This window comes from Hoplias malabaricus, chromosome 13, assembly GCF_029633855.1.
Source record: "Hoplias malabaricus isolate fHopMal1 chromosome 13, fHopMal1.hap1, whole genome shotgun sequence".
Lineage (NCBI taxonomy): Eukaryota > Metazoa > Chordata > Actinopteri > Characiformes > Erythrinidae > Hoplias > Hoplias malabaricus.
This window is the reverse complement of record NC_089812.1, coordinates 34,000,020-34,022,207: the sequence shown is the minus strand read 5'-3', so window position 1 is coordinate 34,022,207 and position 22,188 is coordinate 34,000,020. Positions and strand designations below refer to the sequence as shown.

Below are 22,188 nucleotides of genomic sequence, written 5' to 3'. Positions count from 1 at the left end.
GTCAGTCTGCACGTCAGTAGTCCTGGTTTACGTCAGACAAAGCTCATGTACCTACCCTCATTTCGAGCAGATAATACCTAAAATATTCTGCAAACATACTGAGAGTGTAATAATTCATAAGTCAGCTTAATGGTTGAGGTTTTACATTTCACAATTGTCGTCTTCATTAAAACGCAAATTCACACATCCAGGGTGTCTGATGTCATAAATTTAAGGAACCAATCTTGTCAGTCGACAGGGTGGAGTCTTTACATACGAGGCAAAGAGGTGGCTGGAGACAGAGGCTGGAATACCACATTCATAGATTTCTATATTTCTGTGGTCTGGGTGGATTGCAGTTATTTTTACTGCATTAGGAGACAAAATTGTAGATGTTTAATTGATGACCAGAGAAATTCACACCACAAAGTAAACTTAGTTGCGTCTGCTATGGATCTGTGGGGAGTCAAGGGCCCAAGTCAAGCAAAGTGGCGGAGTTTTGAAATGGGGACAGTGGTTTTAGTCGTAATCCAGCCACACGTCTGAGTATTAGTCCACCCTGCAGCATGTGCTGAAGCGCTGGGTGGGGCTTTGTTTTACTCACTGTACAGGCTATTCGATTGTCTGTTATATAAAAGAGCATTCTGTTTTTCATGCCATATTCAACAATGTCAAAATGACAATAACATTGTGAAGTTAATATTAAACAATTCTAAATATGCTGTAATACTGCATAATACAACTTAATACTGAAAATACAACGGAGACTAGAGGAAATTAGCAATATATTAACAGTGATAATTGGTGTAACTTTACAAAATTAAAGTTTAGGTTGTGAACCACAGAAAATTAGTGTTTCGAATGTAATTCTGCCAGCAAACACCTTATTATTTGTTATGTATCTCTAAGCTGATCATTTATTTTCAGGTACAGAATAAAAAGGGTAATTACTTTTTGGGCTGTTAGATGTTACTTCACAACTCCGTATGACTACACTTCAACTTTTATACCAAATACCTTCTGCAACGGGTTGGTGTGGCTGAAATAATTTGTTGTAATGAAACATTGCAGGTAAGATACTGTATATTATACAGGTACATGGCTGAGGTATACTTCTAAACATAAAGTGAAAATGTCTATTTTCTACTACAGGAATGTTTGTATCAAACAACAATGAACTTGGAAGATCATATAAGTTTTTTTTTGTTTTTTTTTTAAACAAAATGTTCAAAGAAATACAGGTATTGAAAAAATGAACTGCAAAGGTTTGTGCTTCTAAATCAAGGTAGTGCAAGACACTGAAAAAGATTCCATACATGCATTTACTATAAAACAATTTAACATTTAAATCACATTATTTCATTTTTTATACTTACAAATCGTAAGTGAGGCCACAAAATGACTATCGCAGTCAAACTGCAATTTTTGTTTTTTTTATATTAACTTAATGATTTTTAAAAAAAGGCCCCTGACATGAAACTGTACATTTCTGCATAAAAATAAATTGCTTTTAAAATGTCTGCAAGTCAAATAAGGACACTAACAAAATTCTCATACAATACACATTCACACAAACATACACAGGCACACACTACAACACACGGTTACAATAAATCCCTACCGAGATGTTTCCTCTAAAATAGGATTCTTGTTTTCTTCTTTTATAAAATGAACAATTAAAAAATATCTAATTTCAAAATTGCATTTAAAAATGTCTACAACTAGAAATGTCCATAGTTTTAGGATTTTTTTTTTAATGGGACATGGAGTAAAAAATTTAATTTAGTTTAGTGCCCCTAAAAAAAGTCCGCTGCATGACGAGTCCAGTTTGAAGTTCTCATGAAGTTCTGTTGGAGTAGAGCGATCTGACCTCTGGTGTAAAGGACTCACAGTCCAGGCATTATGTAAGCTATGTTATCCAACGTGTTTGACTGAAAAATATAAGAAAAAGACACATTTCAGACAACTTCTAAAACCAACTTCACGATTCATTTCTGCAGACATTTACAGTAAACACAACCACATTGTAAACTCACTAATAATATTACGGTTACAAATTAAAATACTGCCTATCAATAATTTTAAAATGAGTTCATTTATTAAGTGATTTGATTATAAGAAAATGTGTGGTCTGTCAATGAAATATCTTTATGAATATTTGACAAACACATCAATTCTCAAAAATCCACCAAATAATAACGAATAATGAATGAAACACAACGTAAAAATTGAAAATAGCGAATACTAAATTTAGTCTACGAAGCTGTGAGTGTACAGGTCCTGGACCCTGTTTATTCTTGAGCCAAATGAGTCTAACCAGTCACGTCCTAGATAATCAGATTAGAACAGCGATGAGAGTTGTCTCACCAGGACGCTGCGGGGACAGCCGTTGAGTTGGGGCACCTGGGCAGTGAGGCAGGTTAATGGACCAAGAGCACACAATATGGAGTCTAGAAGAACAGAAAGACTTCCAGACACTGCCACCATTCCCTGCCGAGAGAATACCACATGATATAACATGTTTAAATACTATGCAGTTTTAGTCGTTTGGGTGAATATGAATGTAGCTTTTATACGTTACTCATACTCATTTTATACGTTATACTCAGATGCACCACATCCCTTAACAGGATAAAGTGCTTACAGAATATGACTGAATTTAGTAATATAATGAATATAGTATAGTATTATATATAATATATAGTATGTTGTTTGATGGTAGTATCATATACATTACAAAAAGCTGCAGGCATTTGGCAGAGAACACAGAATGTGAAAATTACTGTGCGACAACTTAAAAAACTGTCCAAGATCAACTGTTTCTTATTGGCTGACAGTAAGACAGAATACCCACAGCACAAATACTCCATATTCACTGTTTAGTGTTATGACATACTGATAGGAAGGACAGCTGCTACAGACGCTAGTGGATTTCCTTCCGCTTTCTGCTATGTACTCTACTGAATTTTACTGAAAAAAAAAGAGCTTCAAGGTATGCACGTACACGTACAGGGGTTACACAATGAAACTGAAACACCTGTCATTGTAGTGTGGGAGGTTTCATGGCTAAATTGGAGCAGCCTGGTGGACAATCTTCATTAACCTCACACTGCACCAGTAAGACCATGTGCATCCAATGGTTCAAACACTGTGTCCTGAAGGCGGTGCCGTGTATCAGGACGACAATGCACCAATACACACAGCGAGACTGGTGAAAGAGTGGTTTGATGAACATGAAAGTGAAGTTGAACATCTCCCATGGCCTGCACAGTCACCAGATCTAAATATTATTGAGCCACTTTGGGGTGTTTTGGAGGAGCGAGTCAGGAAACGTTTTCCTCCACCAGCATCACGTAGAGACCTGGCCACTATCCTGCAAGAAGAATGGCTTCAAATCCCTCTGACCACTGTGCAGGACTTGTGTATGTCATTCCCAAGACGAACTGACGCTGTATCGGCCGCAAAAGGAGGCCCTACACCACACTAATAATTTACTGTGTTCTAAAACCAGGTGTTTCACTTTCATTGTCCAACCCCTGTAGTTGTTTATGTATGTGTATATAAATAGTTAACACGACAGAACCCTACTCCTTCCTGTTGTTTGTTTGTTTACAGCAAATGTACTTCTGACATCCTGGAATTATTATACATCAAATCTCAATTAAATTAAGACTTAAAAAACTGAGCTTCATTTCAAAAAACAATTGACAAATTGGTCTTTTAGATTTGCTTAGTTACAGAATACATTTTCCTGGTTTGGGACACAGTGTATACACAAGCCCTGTGCAAATACTTCAGTTTTGTATATTATTGCAATCCTAAATGTGGGTTGGACTCTGAAACCATTCGGGTTCCATCACCATTGATGTAAAACAAAGCAGAATTCATATTCAGTTTGACACGACCCATAACAGTTTTTGAATGCCTGTGTTTTCTTGGTTGTTACCTGGGCACAGCTTATTATAATCAAAGTATGTGAGATTATTCTAAGTAAAGCTAGACGATATGTCACAGTAAATATTTGTTAATATGGCTAAAACATAACTTGATCTTTCATGAAAAATATAATAATTTCTGTGCGTTTTCTTCATATGAACCATGAGGACTACCAGGAAAAATATGAATTTACATGAAAATATGTGCTATTAGATTGTATATATATTTTAGATTTATTTTTTTTAATTATTGACCCAAACATATATAATATTGTTTTCTTATAAAAAATAATGCCCTGGTTAATTATCATGTTAACTGGCTTTAATGTTTAAAAATAATTAATGTAATTTAGCTATAAATGTTTTTTTCAAAGCACTGACCTCTGTTTCTTGTAGTCGGTGTCCGATGAGTGAGAGAGACTCTCCCAGCAGTTGCAGGTGGGCAGCAGCATCGATGGGGTCCACCTCTGGTACCCGGACCGGAGACAGAGCCATGCCCAGAGAAGAGCGACCTGCAGAGGTCAGACTTGACCCTAACCCCACAGACTTATTGGAGACTAACAGAAAGACAGATAAAATTCTTTGTAAATTTCCCCAACCCCATTTCCAGAGACGTGAGGATATTTTGTAAACGGCAATAAAAGCTTTATTTATTTGACAAAAGAAAGATCTCCACATAAAGAAAAGATATTTTGTAAATGGTGTTTGTATTCAATCAGCCAAGATATGTTTGTTATTTTTACCCCTAACAAATTAACAAACATGTTTTGCAAAGCTCAACCATTTAGAAGCAGTTATATTAAAGTTTAAATTCTGTCTGTATTCTTGTCTATTTTTCATACAGTACGTCAGTGTCAAAATCTACTAGAGATTATTAAACAACTAAACATGACTGTAGTTATAATGCTGTAAATAAAACGATACGTTTGTTAAATTTAAAAAAATAAATTAATTAAAAAAACACATCCGACAACAAAAATTTATTGCCCGACTTGGTTATGGGGAAATAAAGGGTGTTTCATAAAGTACGCAGTTTTTAAAAATGCAATAAATCAGCCAAAATCTAAGCAAAATGTAAATTTTTATTTAATTTCATTCAACGTATTCTTTAATTTAATAATGAAAAATTATATCGAGCATATGACCACTAATAGTTAAAAATTAACGATAGCTCTTGTGTCAACTGAATTTTGTAGGGGTGCATATGAAGATCTTTTTTCAGTATTCGATGCACAGAAGATGTTGACATACCCAGCTGCGTTGGAACATTACGGTTTCGACCGGGCGATTTTCTGGTTGCAATTGACCCAGATTCTTCGAATTTCTGTACCAAAATCGAAACTGTTGTTGCGGTAGAGGCACTGCCACGTCCAAAGATCACACAATGTTTACAGACAGTCTCTGCGTAGCACTCCCCATTTTTGTAATGAGTTTTCACAATAAGAAAGTGTTGCTCGATATTGAACCTCTCCATGGAAAAATAACAAATGATCTTCTAATCGGAGTGATAATAGATAACGAAAACGGTAGGAACAGTGTTAATAAACAAAAAAATCCAGCAAAATTAAAAAACTGCGTACTTTATGAAACACCCGCTATTTTATTATTATTATCCAGATCAGGGTTACGGTGGGCCCAGAGCCTACCTGGAATCATTGGGTGCAAGGCGGGAATACACCCTGGAGAGGGTGCCAGTCCTTCACAGGGCAACACAGACACACACACACACACACACACACATTCACTCACACTCACACCTACGGACACTTTTGAGTCGCCAATCCACCTACCAACGTGTGTTTTTGGACTGTGGGAGGAAACCGGAGGAAACCCACGCGGACACAGAGAGAACACCCCTACTCCTCACAGACAGTCACCCGGAGGAAACCCACGCAGACAAGGGAGAACACACCACACTCCTCACAGACAGTCACCCGGAAGAAACCCACGCAGACACAGAGAGAACACACCACACTCTTCACAGACAGTCATCCGGAGGAAACCCACGCAGACACAGGGAGAACACACCACACTCTTCACAGACAGTCATCCGGAGGAAACCCAAGCAGACACAGGGAGAACACACCACACTCTTCACAGACAGTCATCCAGAGGAAACCCACGCAGACACAGGGAGAACACACCACACTCCTCACAGACAGTCACCCGGAGCGGGAATTGAACCCACAACCTCAAGGTCCCTGGAGCTGTGTGACTGCGTCACTACCTGCTGTGCCACCGTGCCGCCCAGATGAAACATGATAAGGGGGAAAAAAAAATTAAATAAAAAAAGAGGAGAAATTGTAGTTACTTTTGCTTTTGCTGTCCAACAGGGAGGTCTTCTGCTTGATTGTAGTGGCCTCAGCTTTGTTCTGCTTATGCTGAAGATACTGAGCTTTCTGCTTCCACACCTGCACATAGAGGCAAGCAACCATTTTGGCTCTACTGAAACTATTTATTCAATTCAGATTTTTGGCGTAACAATAAGAGAGGAAGAACAACATGATTAAAATCCCGTAACTGCATCATCAAACAATCAGTGTAACTGACCTGCTTTTCCTTTTCAGGAAGTTGCTTCCAGACCTCTGCAAGTCTCTTACTAAGTTCCCCAAACACTACAGCACAAAAGGACATAGCAAATCAATCTATCATATACCGCAGCTGAAAATCGACTTTACAGTCACACCCCATGAAAACCTTTGTCTTTTTTAACATTTGTAAGCATGTGGACATATGAGCTTCATTTGAACAGTACTGAGAGACTTAGAGTTTATAACTAAACAAATAAAACTGAAGAAATTTCTTATAAACACAAGTAAAATTTAATGAACATTGTAAGGAAAAAACGTTAGGACACCCTATGCCCTAATAGGTAACCATCTACCAGTCTCCGACATCGACTGGGAAGTGACCCCAAACCATATAAAAAAAATACTTCAAAAAGCATCAGTGCCCTTTAATAAAAAATGATGATTACATTACAAAATGATGATGGATTTTGTTACACTCACCCAGCCCAGGCTGTTCTGAATTTATATTGAGCCTGTACTCCTTAGAGAACACTTGGTATGCTGTCATGCTCTTCTTCTTTGGCTGAAAGAAAGAGACCTGTTCTTTGTTGTCTGCTCTCTGTACATTAACCCTGCACCAAGGCAGGGTTTATCTTAAAGCACAGGCAATATGTACAATTTAAAAAGGTTAAAAAGCAATTTATATAAATTCTCCTTTCAAAAGCGCTATAAGACAAATGTAATACTTCTTCTAAAGGCACAATACATTAATGTCATAAGTCCAGTTGTATGCATGGTCTGTTCCTTATTGAACAACTACTGCTTCTTTGTGTTATTGTAAGTCCTTTGCATTCTTTGCACCGTTTGTATCTGAGGTATAGACTGAAGAATTCAGTAATATTCTGTTTCAGTAATATTCTGTGTCCTGGAGAGGTGTTTTTCTGTTTCATTTGGTATTTGTCTGTAGCTGAAATCACAATAAAGCCCCTTGAACTTGAAAAAGTCAAATACAACAGAATCTCTGTCACCTTCTCTTTATCATTCTTGTCCTTGTCCTTCTCCTCTTTCTTTTTCTTCTTCTCTGTCACATGGTCAGTTGTCTGATGATGATGAGAGTGGATTGGAGGTGCCATAGCATACATCCCTGAAGTGCTGTGATTGGATGAACTGTGCGAATGGGTGTGGCCTCTGGATGGGTCCCCTGCCAAAAAGCAGAAGGATTTAAAGAAATTACGTTTAATGACATTGAATCCCAACATCCACCAGAAGAAAGACAAATAAAGGTTTTTAAGACACCCTCACCTGGAAATCCTTTCTTTCCTCCACTTCCTCCTTTGCTGTGCTTCTTCTCCTTTGAGCTTTTATCCTTGTCTCTGTGTTTCTCCTTATCCTTTTTCTTTTTGCTCTTTTTGCTCTTTTTCTTCTTTTTGGAGAGATGTGTGTAGGAGTCATCAATGACCAGTTCGCCTGCTTCTAGCTCTCCACCTGAAGATGAACTATCACCTCCCAGGCCTACTATAGAACCACCATAATGTCCTAAGAGACAAGAAAATCAAATGTATTTTTCACCCACTACAAAATAACCAAATGAACCCAACAACTCAGTATTATCTCTCAACTCAGCCCCACTCTTACTAACCTTTAAACCTGTAATAACAGAACTATATAAAGATTTTAAGAGTCTCACCTTCTACTTCCACTTCCTTCCCTATGACAGGCAGCGGCTCCCGACTGTGCTGCTTCTTTTTTGGCAGCTTAGTTGATGTCATCCGGTCCCTCTCTTTCTCCTTCTTTGTCCCTGCTTTTTTCACTCCAGAGGACAAGTGATGTCCTGACGTCTCAGTGGAGGACGAGGATTGTGGAGGAAAAGGGATCCCCTTATTCAGCCCTCCTCCCTCCCGTTCTTTGGGTGAAAGGATGAGCTTCATCTTCAGCCCCTCTGCCTCTCGCAGCGTGAGTGGCTCACCTCTGCCTGTGCCGCCATGGAAAAGAGATGACTTGGAAGATGACGAAGACGAAGCTGAAGAGTGCTTCTTGGATGATGAAGAAGACAAGCCAGGGGGTTGGGAGTGGGAAAAAGAAGAGTGGCTGCTCTTGGAACCCCCTTCACGCTTGCGGTCTTTAGAGGAGGTGTGAGAGGCGTGTGGGGGATAGGCGGGCTTTTTGTGCAAGTGAGGGTTCGGGTCGGAGCCTGTGGCCATCGGGGAGGTGATGGCCTGCAGGAGCCCCATAGCAGTGTCTGCGCAGTTGGGAGGCTGGGAGGAAGATGAGGAGGAGAGTGAGGGTGAGCGGTCTGAAGACTTGCGCTTCTTTTTATGAGGAGGAGGTCCTGAACTGTGGTGATCTGTAGAAAGTTGAAGTGCATTCATATTTTTAAACTCCTAAACTCTAAACTCATTTTTCATTCATGCATCTTACAACATTTACACATTAAACATAATTTATTTGTAACACACTGACCTCTGTAATGGTCATCAGAGTGTTTTTTCTTTTTCTTGTGTGCATCTCCTCCCATTGAAAACAAGTCAGATTCCTGTTCATTGGCAGAGAAAAAGACCATAAAGGACAACATAGAAATCAAATCTCAAAGTGAACAAATACGTTTGTACTCAATAATTGACTAAAACTACACCTACACTCTGACAGTAGATGACAAATGGAGTAAAGGGGGGGTGGGGGGCAATATATCTTCAAGAACCCTTTATTCCAAATGTCATGTCTAACAAGGTAACATCACATCAAGTTGCAGATATGTCAATGTAATGATCAAATACCAAAAATTAATTTATGGCTACACCATATTAATGTAGTTTTAAAGAAGCAAACAGTGCTGTGCAAAAGTCAGACAACATTAACACCTTTGATAATATTAATAGCTATTTATCAAAGTTAGTATAAACTTTAGTTAAAATACTAAATGTTATAATACAAATTTGATTAATACAATAAGTATTTGAATATTATATATATATATATATTTGACCAAGCAGATTTTAGTATAAATGAGCCTTGCATCTGAAGCAGGGTTCTGAAGCAGACTTGAGGGCAGTGTATATTATACTATTGACATCATTAAGACTTAAGATTACACATGATTTTTAAGAAAAAACTTTCATTCATTCATTCATTCATTCATTATCTGTAAGCGCTTATCCAGTTCAGGATCGCGGAGGGTCCAGAGCCTACCTGGAATCACTGGGTGCAAGGCAAGAATACACCCTGGAGGGGGCGCCAGTCCTTCACTCCACACTCACACCTACGGACACTTTTGAGTCATCAATCCACCTACCAACGTGACTGTGGGAGGAAACCGGAGCACCAGGAGGAAACCCACGCAGACACAGGGAGAACACACCACACTCCTCACAGACAGTCACCCGGAGGAAACCCACGCAGACACAGAGAGAACACACCACACTCACAGACAGTCACCCGGAGGAAACCCACGCAGACACAGGGAGAACACACCACACTCCTCACAGACAGTCACCCGGAGGAAACCCACGCAGACACAGGGAGAACACACCACACTCCTCACAGACAGTCAGTCGGAGGAAACCCACGCAGACACAGGGAGAACACACCACACTCCTCACAGACAGTCACCCGGAGGAAACCCACACAGGCACAGGGAGAACACACCACACTCCTCACAGACAGTCAGTCGGAGGAAACCCACGCAGACACAGGGAGAACACACCACACTCCTCACAGACAGTCACTCGGAGGAAACACACACAGACACAGAGAGAACACACCACACTCCTCACAGACAGTCGGAGGAAACACACACAGACACAGAGAGAACACACCACACTCCTCACAGACAGTCACTCGGATGAAACCCACGCACACACCAGGAGAACACACCACACTCCTCACAGTCAGTCACCCAGAGGAACTACGACACTACCTGCTGCGCCACCGTGCCGCCCAAGATCAAACTTTTACTTTATATATATCATTCTTGTTTTGCCTTATTTAATTATTTGTCATGTCTTCATTTCATTTGTTTGCTATTATCTATGCTTTTTATTCTCCATGTAACCCTCAGGCATGATTTTAGTTTACTTTGTTCTTTTTATGTTTTTCTCATGTGGTGTTAAGGTAGGTATCTCTGCAAGGCTATTTCAGTTCCATTTGCTTTTATAAAAGCTGGTAAACCACTAAAGATTGAATAACTGATTGGTTTATTTTACTGAGATCAATGTTTTTGTTTAACCATTCATAGGGTGATCAGACGTCTTCTTTTACCCGGAATTTCACAAACGTCCGGGATTGTGTTTTTCTATTTTGTTCATTTGAATTGAATCTAAACAAAAATCGTTACCAACAGATATAGTCTTAAATAATGGTGACTGCACTTTTAGTCACAGAAAGACTCCGTGAAGAAAATATAAAACATGTGTTTTCAATATTTAGTGAATCCATTCTTCAGCTTCCGTTTATTTTTGGCAAATATAAATTTGCAGGCATTTCTCCACAATTCCATGGCTTTCTTTTATTATTATCATTTCACTTTGACTTTTCAAAAACACTGTACAAATAATTTTGGTAAATAAGTAATAAAATTCTATATATATATATATTTTTTTTTTTTTTCAGACATAAATGAATTCATCTCTGTTTCATTAGCAGGAATCAGGACATTTATACCACAGAGTACCTGCATAGATGCCAGGCAACTTGATGTATGATGTTACCATATCTACCTCCTGCTGTTACCTTCAGTTGATTCTTGGAGGTTTTGCGCACCTCCGCAGCAATTTCTTCTTCCTCTCGCAACAAATCTTTATACGAACGTCGCTTCTCCCTCTGACTGCGGCCAGCCACCAAGCCCATCTCTCCCTCCATTCCTGACATGTCTAAAAAGAAGAAAGATCACTGTGACACAAGTGTATGTAACTGGGGGCAACATCGTCTGATGACTTCTCTACTTCAACCCTTCCAGTATTCATGGCTATAAACTGATGATTTTCTATGGTCAGCTTCAGCATGAAAAATAACTCTTCTACGACTGGAGTTCCTCTTCCCTACTGTAAAGCCACTCATGAAATTGTTTATCAATACTCACCCATGACTCCCTTCTTCTTTATCTCCTCGAAGGCCATGGTCACCCTTTGCTCACTGACTGGACTTCACCAATCAGTCTGACTGTTAAATCTATAGGATACAAGGGAACGAAAACAGTACACCTCAAATAAAACAATCAAATAATTGAAATTAAGATACATTTATCTAACCACAGTGAAATAGAAGTATAAATGAATGATGCATTTGTCTATTTTTGTGCATAAAGCTGTTACAAACCCTGTTTAACAAAAAAAAAACTGTGAGCAGCACTAACAATGCTAGAAAGTTTTTTAATTAAAGTGGTTCAGGTGGAATATCCAAAATAAAGTAACAGCACAAATATAAACGGACTGAAAAATCATAGGAATATACTGGGGTGACCAGACGTCCTCTTTTACCCGGACATGTCCTCTTTTTTAGACTTAAAAAAATGTCCTGGCAGAATTTCACAAACGTCCGGGATTTTGTTTTTCTAAAGCTTACATAGAACTTCTAGAAGTTTCGTTCACAAACTAGTCCCGCCCTCCCCTACTCCGATTGGTTCGCTTGAGTGAGAAGGGGGCGTGGAGAAGTAGCCAAAAATATTCTGATTGGACGGTCTGACTGTAGAGCTACCGTTATTTGTCGAAAAAAAAATTAGGTTTTAATAGACTTAAAATACACCGTTCTAAACTAAAAGGGGTTCTATAACATTTCAGTCATGTAAGGAATATACAAATCTCTTTGGATGGTTTGTATCTTACACAAAACGTACGCACATTTCATAATTTTGATGTTAAGTTTCTTAACCTTACACGGAGTCTGTTGAACTTGTCACACACACACATACAGTACAGGTGTCCATCCGGATGGTGAGAATGTCATTGTTAAAGCACAAAGTCCTGTCATGAAGCACATCTATTTTTTACGTGATAAACAATAATAATTATATATCAAGTAAATATTAAAGTGTGTGTGGGGCGGGGACTTTGATAATCAATCTGGTATTTTGTATTGGATGAGAAGCTAGAGGAAACACAAAAATATAGGGAAATATCGTCCATAACAGTGCATCTAATTGAGATCTTTAACTCAAACTTCATGAGTAACGGTCACAGTGGGCAGTGAGAAGTTAGACACTTACTTTGACAAGTTAGTTCACTGTCAAAGTTTTTTTTTCACGTCCACGGACGTTGTGGTGTGAAAGAGTGACCCATTCGATCTTCGCTGGTTATTAAGATGAGGAAGCTAGGGGATGCTGTCACATTTCGCCTTCTGTCAGGTGAACGCTGAAAGGACACTGATGGAGAAAAGCTGAGGGACTGAGAGACGCCGTGGTTTAGCGTTAGTGTAACAGCGCCGTTAAAACAACTGTCAAACACACCCAAACTGTTCCTGACGGAATTAGGGAGCGAGTGGAAGCCTCGCAGTTAATTGAGTGGACATTTCCCGCCTACTTTCGAAAAGACACACAAACACACCCCCTTCACTCCACCAGGCTCCAGGTCTTTCCCGTGTTTTGGAGTCCGATGAGTGGAGCGGCCGAAGATGGTCTCCCATCCTTCGGCCAACACAGCAACGAGAGCCCGTGGCTTTTGGAAGTACAGGCCGCAAGGCGGCTGCCATTTAATAAACAAGCGCACTCTTTTGCATTTCGCCTCTTTGGTACAACGATCCCGGCCTTACAGGCTGCATGAGACCTTTTACGATATTCAGTAGCATGATTATTGTTGAAATTAATAATAAAATTACCTTCTCAATGCCTTCGGTTTAAGCGATGCCAGACGCCATCTTTGATTTCAGTCAAACAACAAAGCGCGAAGCTGAGAGGAGGGTCCAACGGAGCCCAGACAACACAGATCCTCATTAAAACTGCCCTTACAATAATGTACAACCATTATAACTCAGATGTTTTTAAGTTTCGGCAAGAATTCAGGATAAAATTACTTCATAAAAGATTAACAATATTCAAGAGTATGAGTCTGTTAATTTTAAAACATTTTAATAGTCATTGTCTGGTACAGATTCAACAGACATAAGACAAGTTTTTCCATAAAATGACACTAGCAACACTAACTCAGCTTTTACTTGTGAAAACTCTAATACCTCTAATGTAGTTTTCATTTTAGATAAATTACAAAATATTTTTAGATAAATAATTTATTGGTCCAGAAGGAAACGATAGAAACTGTTGGGCTGCCACCCACAGTGGCACTGTCTAAATTAAGGTAGTAATAATTTACACTAGTAAAAAATTCATAGGTGATATATTAGAGTCTTTACTAGTAAAACTACATTACATAGGTTATGTTTTTACTAGTGAAATCTGAGTTGGGACTAATCACTGGTGTCATTTTAGGTCAAAGCGGTATGCCGTGTTTACAAAAATGGCTTACATTGAACAGTATAGTGATTCCATGACTGGGCTGCCTTTGAGTTTTCATTTCTAAATGTGGAATAAAAAAAAAAAAATAAATAAACAATGACAAAATACAGAGGTGGAACAGAGCACACAGTTGGTACATAGAAATATACAAGAAACCATCAAACGCTAACATAAAGAATGACATTAAGGACATAATAATGATCTTATTATTATTAAATCACTTTCCATTAATGTAACATCTTAACTTTCACAATCAGTCACCACAATAAATGAAAATATATATATATATATATTTTTTTTTTAAAGAGAGAAAACTTACATTGGTGCTAACCATGACACAATGAACCTCTGATCATTTAGATTAATGTTTTATTATGGATCTGCGACATGCCAATTATTGTTGTCAAAGAAACTACTATTGTTAAAAGATGTTTCCCATTTTTATAAACATATTTGTATGTATTAGCAGGTAAAATGGCACCAAGACTCTGGAATCACTCAGTTATGACTGGCATACAACTCATTCAATCATTTTCAATAATTGCTTCATCCTGTTCAATCACTGGGCACACAGCAGGAATACACCTTGTACAGGATACCAGTCCATCACAGATCATTGCACACTCACAAAACCCAATTCAAACCCAATATTCTTTTTAACTTAAAAGGACAACATGTAAAGGCAATTCATAAAAGGCATACCCTTTGCACACAGACTGTCAAAAATATAAAAGAAAATACAGCATATGGTCATACATAAATAAATATCTCAGGTTTTTGTCATCCAACCATCGTCCAAATTTCTCCAAAAGTATTCTGCTATGCTTCTATATCCAACTTTCTCTACCTGTCTCCCATATTCTGCATCTGTAAACTCAGAGATGTGAAACTGGCCAGTAAGTCCGTCACCTCGTCCACCTGTTGATTGCACACAAGCAGACACATAAAAGCTTGAAATTAAACCTCACAAAATGAGCTATAAAACAGAAGTGTTGAAATCATCGACTGTAACAGTCAGGTTTCCATCCAAATATTTCACAAATATTATGCAAAAAAAAAATCATATATATATATATATATTTACACACACACGCGGTCCTTGGGTTACGTCAATCCCGAGTTACGAAGTTTCGTGGTTACGACACATCTCCCATTTACTGTATAGCCTTGTTTCGACTTAAGTGGGTTTGCGCCGTAAACGTTGTAGCGTGAACTTCGTGTTTGGTGTGCGCGGCGGAAGAATACACAGTTAAGCGGCTCGGGACCGAGAAGGGTAGGTGTTAGGATAGGATAAGTGCTTACAGTATGTTATTTATGTACATTATGTACGCATGTTCCGACTTACACCGAAAATCGTTTTACGACACAACGTAGGAACGGATCAATGCCATAAGTCGAGAACCCCCTGTATATATATTGCCAGAAAAAAAAAAAAAAAAAAAAAAAAAAAAGTTGATGTATTTTCATTTACTACACATTTGCTTAGAAACTTGATAGATAATTTGGATTACCTTTTATAATATAATAATAATAATAATAATATGAAGAAAATACTTGCATATAAACGGGCACAAAAGTAAAAAAAAAATAAATAAATGCTCTATAACATATTAGAAACTAACAGCATTTTGTGACACTGAAATTGGCTTGTTATGGACAACACAGCGTTTCATGACTGTCACAGTAACACACAGAACGAACTGCGTATTTTATGTGCCCACATTCAGCAATGACTTCCAAAGCTTAAAATGTATTTTTATATTCTGCCCAAATTTACATTTTTCTTCCTCATTATCTACTGATTATAACCTTCAAGTCTTCATGTAAGGTCTTTGTGTGGCCAATTTTATACTGAATGTTAATTACCTGTTCTTTAGTGCGGGTGTGTTGTAGTTGAGTAGAAATATGTTCCAGTTTCTCTCGTTCCTCATTTTGGCCCATCACATTTAGGTACTCCCGCAACATCTGAATGATCTGTAGGCATACATCAGCATATCAGCAAAGTGTGTTCATTTAATCTATCTATACACAGATACGTTCTGTAAAATGAGACGGTAAACAAAATGGATGTGGACTAGATATTATACAGGCTACTGTACCATAGAGTAAGATTCCTTCAGTTAAGAAGCATTTTAGACTCATTCCGAATAGTGCCTTATTCTAAACAATGAATGTTTAGTATTTTATACAGATTCAAACAGAATATGAAAACATTTAGCTCAGTAAAGTACTGTACTGCTACCACACACCTTTAGGCTGTTTAGAATACAGATTTACTATAATTTTAAAACCCTTGGACGTTAATTCACCTGGACATTTATCAAAAAGATAACTGTATGCGTGTATGAGTGTGTGTGTATTAAAACATTAAAGTCAACATTCTGTAATTGTAATCTTTAAACATGCCATTTCCTATTATTTTCTACTTCTTAACATTCCTATCTGAGACATGGACACTACGTCTATGATGGAACTTCCTACTGCTATTTTAGCATTATAATATTATTCTAAAATAATATTATACTGGCTGACAGTATGTATTGCAAATAAATGTTTTAAAGGACTGCCCCACTTACTGAACCATACATGCCCTTTATTAAAAACCAGTAGACTGCCTTTCAGGGAGCAATTTCACAGTTGCTCAAGCATGAAAGTTGACCATTCCTACCATGTCCTATTTAAGCCTGTGAGAGTTGGATTTACATCCTGCAGCCATATCCAAAAACCTCAAATTTCATCTGAAAACTATACCAACAAAGAAATACTTGGGTACCTCACCAGAATATTAGCTCATATATTGCAATATATTCATTGAATCTTGTTGGTTGGTGAAATGTTTATGCAAATGTGTCCATAAATGTGAGTGTTTGTTTGAATGTGCCAAGTGTTAATGCAAAGTGTTGGACTGGGGCCACATCACATTTCTCCCTTGAGCCCAGTGATTTCAGTTTGGCTCCGGACTCACTGCAACCCTGAATTGGGTAAAGTGTTCACAATTGGGTAAAAATTAATTATTTTTGTCCTATCTTCTTATCATTCATTCATTATCTGTAACCCTTATCCAGTTCAGGGTCGCGGTGGGTCCAGAGCCTACCTGGAATCATTGGGCGCAAGGCAGCAATACACCCTGGAGGGGGCGCCAGTCCTTCACAGGGTGACACACGCACACACATTCACTCACCTACGGAAACTTTTTGAGTCGCCAATGCACCTTCCCATTACAATACATTAAATAAATTTTACATTTAAATTTCTCTAAGTTCATTTTCTGTTGGCAAGTAATTTTTACACATTTTCTCCACAGAATTGTAAATGTGGTGCTATCTTAACTAGCTACAAATAAGACATAATTAACGTCAGATTAAACAATGCTCTTTCTGATACCAGTGACAGCTGAATCATGTAAGTAATGGTCATTGCAATCCTAGACTACTAATTATCAGCAGTTCAAAACTGCTGTTTGAAAAGTGTTCCACAATGCTACCACCTTGAAATGCATGAAAAAAAATAAGAGCTGATGGTGACGTATATGAAACGAAGGACTGAAGGCAGCTGCAAAAAATTGTTATCAAAGCAATTTTTGAAATACTTTTAGTTTGTGATTATAACCTGAGTGACTTCTCCACGCAAAGTTTCCAAGCTACGTGACTCTCCCTCCTGTAAGATGTTGAGCTTTGAGCGAGCGAGGTGCAACGGTGTCCTTCCTGCACGGTCCAGTGCATCAACACGGGCACCTGAAACAGGCCAGTGATGTTATAACTTTTCTGCAAAGATTTGCGGACTGAACATCTGGATATGATTTATTTCTCACTGTGTATATTTATCCAAATCTAAACCTTAAGTAACTTTAATGCCATTTATATCTTACCGCCTCTCAGTAAAGTAGTGATGACAGGCACATGGTTGGTACAGGCAGCTGTGGAGGTAAAGTCACAATCAAAACAAAATTATAAACTGCACATTCATTTAAAAAAAAAAAAAAAAAAATGTTCCAGCACATTTAAACTTAATCTCTGCCTGTATTGTATGAAGCTTAGGGTAAATTATGCAAACCCTACTTCCAGAAAAATGGGACAGGTTTGCAAATTAAATTAAAACAGAATGAAATTATATGTAAATGATATATGTTTAATTGGAAACACTACAAAACAATATTCAAATGCAAAACTTTTCTTGATGTATATGGCCATTGTGAAATTTTGAACATTTTTCCTCAGTTTTAGGATGTGAAATGTTTTCTTTGGACATATTAAATTGTCACAATCAATATATATACAGTGGAACCTCTACTAACGAACTTATGACGAAGATATGAACCGGGCATTTGAATATTTTTTGCCTCCACCAACGAACCATGACTCTAGAAACGAACCCGACCCTCCACCGAGCCGGCGGCTGGAAATGGCCACTGACCCCAATAGGCGAGTCTCCCAGCGCCCCCAGACTTGAGTGAGCTTTTAAGATTAGCACATTGTAGCTTTAGCAATTTAGCATTAGTGTAAATAGCAGACATCGAAATTCGTGCTAAGTTAAGCCATATCTGCGCTTTGTCTCCCCACATTCACCACCTACTCTCCGTTATTCCACCCACCCCCCACCTCCCGTCATACAGCCAGTGCCTGTGTTACTCCTCCAGCCAGTCGTCACGTCTTCAAGGTAGCGATGTGTAACCACTTACAACTTTATTATTTCTTTTTTATTACTGTTTCCACTGTATTTCTCTTTTATTTTTAGTAACGCTACATGTATTTTTTTTACTAATTTGAGAGTGTTGTAAACATATATCAGTGCAAAAAGGGTGACTTTCGGGGTGGGGGCTGGAACACATTAATTGCATTTCCATTATTTTAAATGGGGAAAATTTACTCGAGAAACTATCTTTTTAACTTACGAACCGGGTCACGGAACGGATCAAGTTCGTAAGTAGAGATTCCACTAATATATATATATATATATATATATATATATATATATATATAAATAAAAAATAACTGATAAGTATTTGCAGTAGATAAAGATTAATAAACCTTTTAAAGGAACACTACGCAGTATTTCTACCTTAAAATTACAGCTTCTAAATGATTGTAATGTTCCACGGAGCTGTAACAGGGAGAATAGAGCCTCTGAGGCTGCAATGCCGGGTCCTCTGCTGGTTTACTGGACTAATCAAAATCTTAATCAAGGGGAGAAGGGCTCTCATGAGAAATGGGTGATGCTTTACAGCACAAATTCAAATCTGATGAGTGGTTACCTAGCTACAAGAATAATTTTGTATACCTAGTATGGACACACATACATACATATTTGAGAGAGATAGAGAGAGCAAGAGAGAGAGAGAGAGAGACAGAGAGAGAGTGTATGTGTTAGCAGAAACTCCAAGAACCGGTCATGTTAATGATGTGAGAGTGAGTGAGAGATAGATATCCGTGAGGCTTGATTTCACCACAGTACCGCAAATGTGAATTACACTCAGCAGCAGATAGGGGGAGCTCAGGGGGAAAAAATCCAAAACTATTCCTTCAACAAGGACAAGTTCTGAACACATACAAAATTAGAATTTAAAAGTAAATCCTGAGTCAAACCAACAGATATCAGTCAAAAAAACATGACATGAGCTGGGGTTCTCTTACCCAGATGCAGTGGTGTGTTCCCGAGACTGTCTCTCTGATTTGGGTCAGCGTGATGACTTAGCAAGAGCTGAACTACAAGGTTAGAACACAGAAACACCATTAGAGCAAGTTCTGTACATATGTTAATAGTTAACAGCAATGTTTAAGGAAGGAGAGACAGACTACAACCTAATTTGCAAACAATTATCACTAGCCTACAACTACAGCAGGACTACAAACTGAGGAAAACCAGTGGCATAAACTACACAATCCTGAATAAATGCAGTGTTTTTGTATTTTACAGCAAGCCTTAAACATAACCCACCTTGATGTATAATTGTTTACAAATTGCAAGCCAGTGAGACGCAGTGCAAAAATGGCAAAGTTTAGTGTTGTGGTCTAAAATTCTGACTGTAAACAGTGACTGCATGTACTTTTATGGCATTATTGAACAGGAAAATAACTTTGATGACATTAAAGCGGTAATAAAAACAATCAAACATCCTGTCTACCAAGTTCTGTGGTAAAGGCAACACGGCGTGGATTAAAGTAATTCACACGGAGACTCTCTCACATTGTAAGAGCTTACCAATGCTGTCATTGCCATTACAGGAGGAGAAGTGTAAAGCTGTTCTTCCTTTGTCATCTGCAGCACAGGGGTCAGTACCGCCTTGCAGTAATCTCCGAACTAGTACAAGGAGAACTGTATTAAAATTTACATCACTTAACTTGGGGAAAACGTACGTGTCTTTGCGTGCACCGTTTACCTGTGTCAATATCATTCCCGTTAGCAGCTTCCCTCAGCCTTCTTACAGCTGGAAACAGAAGAGTATGAGTTAAAAGTTAAAATAGGAACAATGCTGCTATGGTACAGACACACATCACTGCTCACGGAAAGATGATTTGCATATACCATGAGATACCTATTCCACAGGACAAATTAGTTTTTTTACTTCTCTATTCACATATAACACCAACAAAACATGAATTAACCTGTCGGTGACCAAAAATGGAGAGAAAATAGATGTTGGCTAGGTCCATATATCAAAAGTCTTGATTTGCAGCTTATTACTGTGTTTATAAAACATTTTATATTTTCCTTAATTGAGAACTGGTCTTAGAACTCTAGTACCAAATATGAACATGAGGATGATCACAAAAATAGGTCTAAATGGGGATAAGCATGGATATATTGTGTGTCTGTTCACTAAAGTAGACTGTGGTGGTATTCACTCTAAATGAGTGAAGTAAATTTGGGGCCATTTCTGATAAACGTCTTACCATAAAGGTCCTTCCCTATGGGTCGGAATCTCCGGGGTTTCTTTGGGCGGATGGCGGGCATCTTCCCCGCCTTGCTCGCCGCTCCGGCCGTCTGCAGCAGCGCCTCCGGAGACCATAGCGAATGCAGATAGCGGAGGGTGTTCTCCGCGGAAGGGCCGCTCCTGTGCAGCTTTAAGGCGCTCAGCGTGTCCACGCCAGAGAAGCCGACTCCGGGCGAGTCTCCCGCGGCCCGCCGCGCCCCGGCCTCTCGCTGCTCGGCTCCCGTCAGCGAGGAGCTCCTTAGCGTGTATTCGCCCTCGAACCTGGAGTGCTCGTCCTCAGAGGCGGCCGCTACGACTGCGGGGCACCAGCCATCCATCCTCACAGACTCATTTATCAAACAATCCCCCGCGTTATATTAACGTTACAGTACAGTCCATTACTCAGAGTACCCTCTATACACAGCTTGAAATATGTTACACAAGCGCTTAGGTACCTGTGGATTCTATCGAAATCCCGCCTTCAGTGAGCTAGCAACATTATCAAGTCGTTACTCGCCAGCTGACATGAATAGCGCCATCTTTTCCACTGTGGCTCAATATTGGTCTATCGCTCCGCCGATTAGAAAAGTGCCTCAGAGCCAAAATGTCGCCCCTTTCATGTTAGTGCTCCGGTCCAATAACAAACAGTCATTGCGCCCATGTCGATTTCACGCAACCAATCAGATGAAGCCTTAGTGATTTTTCAGCCAATCAAAAAGTTTCAACTTTGTTGACGTCTACAATACGTAGCCAAAAGACCACAAGGGTGCTTGTTTCAAACGTAAGAGTTTAGGACGATTTGCAGCTATAAGTTAAATTAATAAACAAATACAGTCACTTTCACATGTTAATGTTGATCAGAAACAACAACATAAATGTCCCTCTCTTGTATCTAAAGGAATTTTGGGCAATGGGTCTCTGCTGATCAGGGTCTTTGCAGATCTCTCTGAAGGCTGCAGTAAGGGCGCATAGAAAGGTCTTGTGGAAACACCTTTTGATCAGAAAAATGGCATATGACACCATAGAGCTCTATGGCCCATATTCACGCACATTTTAGTGACATTCAGACCCCAAGTTTACAATTTGGGACATGGCAATGATGCATGCAACATTAAAGTTTACTATATGATTGAGCAGGGCGGCACGGTGGAGCAGCAGGTAGGTGTCACAGTCACACAGCTCCAGGGACCTGGAGGTTGTGGGTTCGATTCCCGCTCCGGGTGACTGTCTGTGAGGAGTGTGGTGTGTTCTCTCTGTGTCTGCGTGGGTTTCCTCCGGGTGACTGTCTGTGAGGAGTGTGGTGTGTTCTCTCTGTGTCTGCGTGGGTTTCCTCCGGGCGACTGTCTGTGAGGAGTGTGGTGTGTTCTCCCTGTATCTGTGTGGGTTTCCTCCGGGTGCTCCAGTTTCCTCAAACAG

The 22,188-nt window shown here is 39.1% G+C and overlaps 2 protein-coding genes and 1 long non-coding RNA gene across 6 annotated transcripts in view; 1 reads left to right on the top strand and 2 right to left on the bottom strand.

Moving 5' to 3' along the window:
- The window catches only part of LOC136664350 (uncharacterized), a 44,523-nt gene extending 40,106 nt beyond the window's left edge, over positions 1-4,417 (top strand). The window contains exon 3 of the long non-coding RNA XR_010795123.1: positions 4,311-4,417. This is a non-coding gene — a long non-coding RNA (uncharacterized lncRNA). The remainder of the gene's footprint in view (positions 1-4,310) is intronic.
- On the bottom strand, positions 1,202-13,277 carry hmgxb4a (HMG box domain containing 4a). 3 transcript variants are annotated; one of them, XM_066641485.1, is made up of 13 exons: positions 13,229-13,277; positions 11,499-11,587; positions 11,150-11,289; positions 8,885-8,957; positions 8,112-8,768; positions 7,727-7,960; positions 7,453-7,625; positions 6,926-7,007; positions 6,465-6,529; positions 6,226-6,325; positions 4,296-4,471; positions 2,347-2,469; positions 1,202-1,910 (listed from the first exon to the last, which is right to left on the bottom strand). In XM_066641485.1, exons 2-13 carry the CDS (start codon positions 11,533-11,535, stop codon positions 1,866-1,868), a joined length of 1,905 nt encoding a protein of 634 aa, XP_066497582.1. In that variant the 5' UTR covers positions 11,536-11,587; positions 13,229-13,277; the 3' UTR covers positions 1,202-1,865. The 3 variants fall into 3 exon arrangements, with proteins under 3 accessions (XP_066497582.1, XP_066497584.1, XP_066497583.1); XM_066641487.1 differs by having other exon boundaries at positions 11,180-11,289; XM_066641486.1 differs by lacking the exon at positions 13,229-13,277 and adding an exon at positions 11,735-11,920.
- A 212-nt stretch (positions 13,278-13,489) lies between these two features.
- On the bottom strand, positions 13,490-21,394 carry ankrd54 (ankyrin repeat domain 54). 2 transcript variants are annotated; one of them, XM_066641483.1, is made up of 9 exons: positions 20,753-21,394; positions 20,239-20,286; positions 20,061-20,159; positions 19,493-19,564; positions 17,731-17,778; positions 17,472-17,596; positions 15,729-15,836; positions 14,710-14,780; positions 13,490-13,922 (listed from the first exon to the last, which is right to left on the bottom strand). In XM_066641483.1, exons 1-9 carry the CDS (start codon positions 21,108-21,110, stop codon positions 13,856-13,858), a joined length of 996 nt encoding a protein of 331 aa, XP_066497580.1. In that variant the 5' UTR covers positions 21,111-21,394; the 3' UTR covers positions 13,490-13,855. The 2 variants fall into 2 exon arrangements, with proteins under 2 accessions (XP_066497580.1, XP_066497581.1); XM_066641484.1 differs by having other exon boundaries at positions 13,490-14,780.
- Positions 21,395-22,188: the final 794 nt, after the last annotated feature.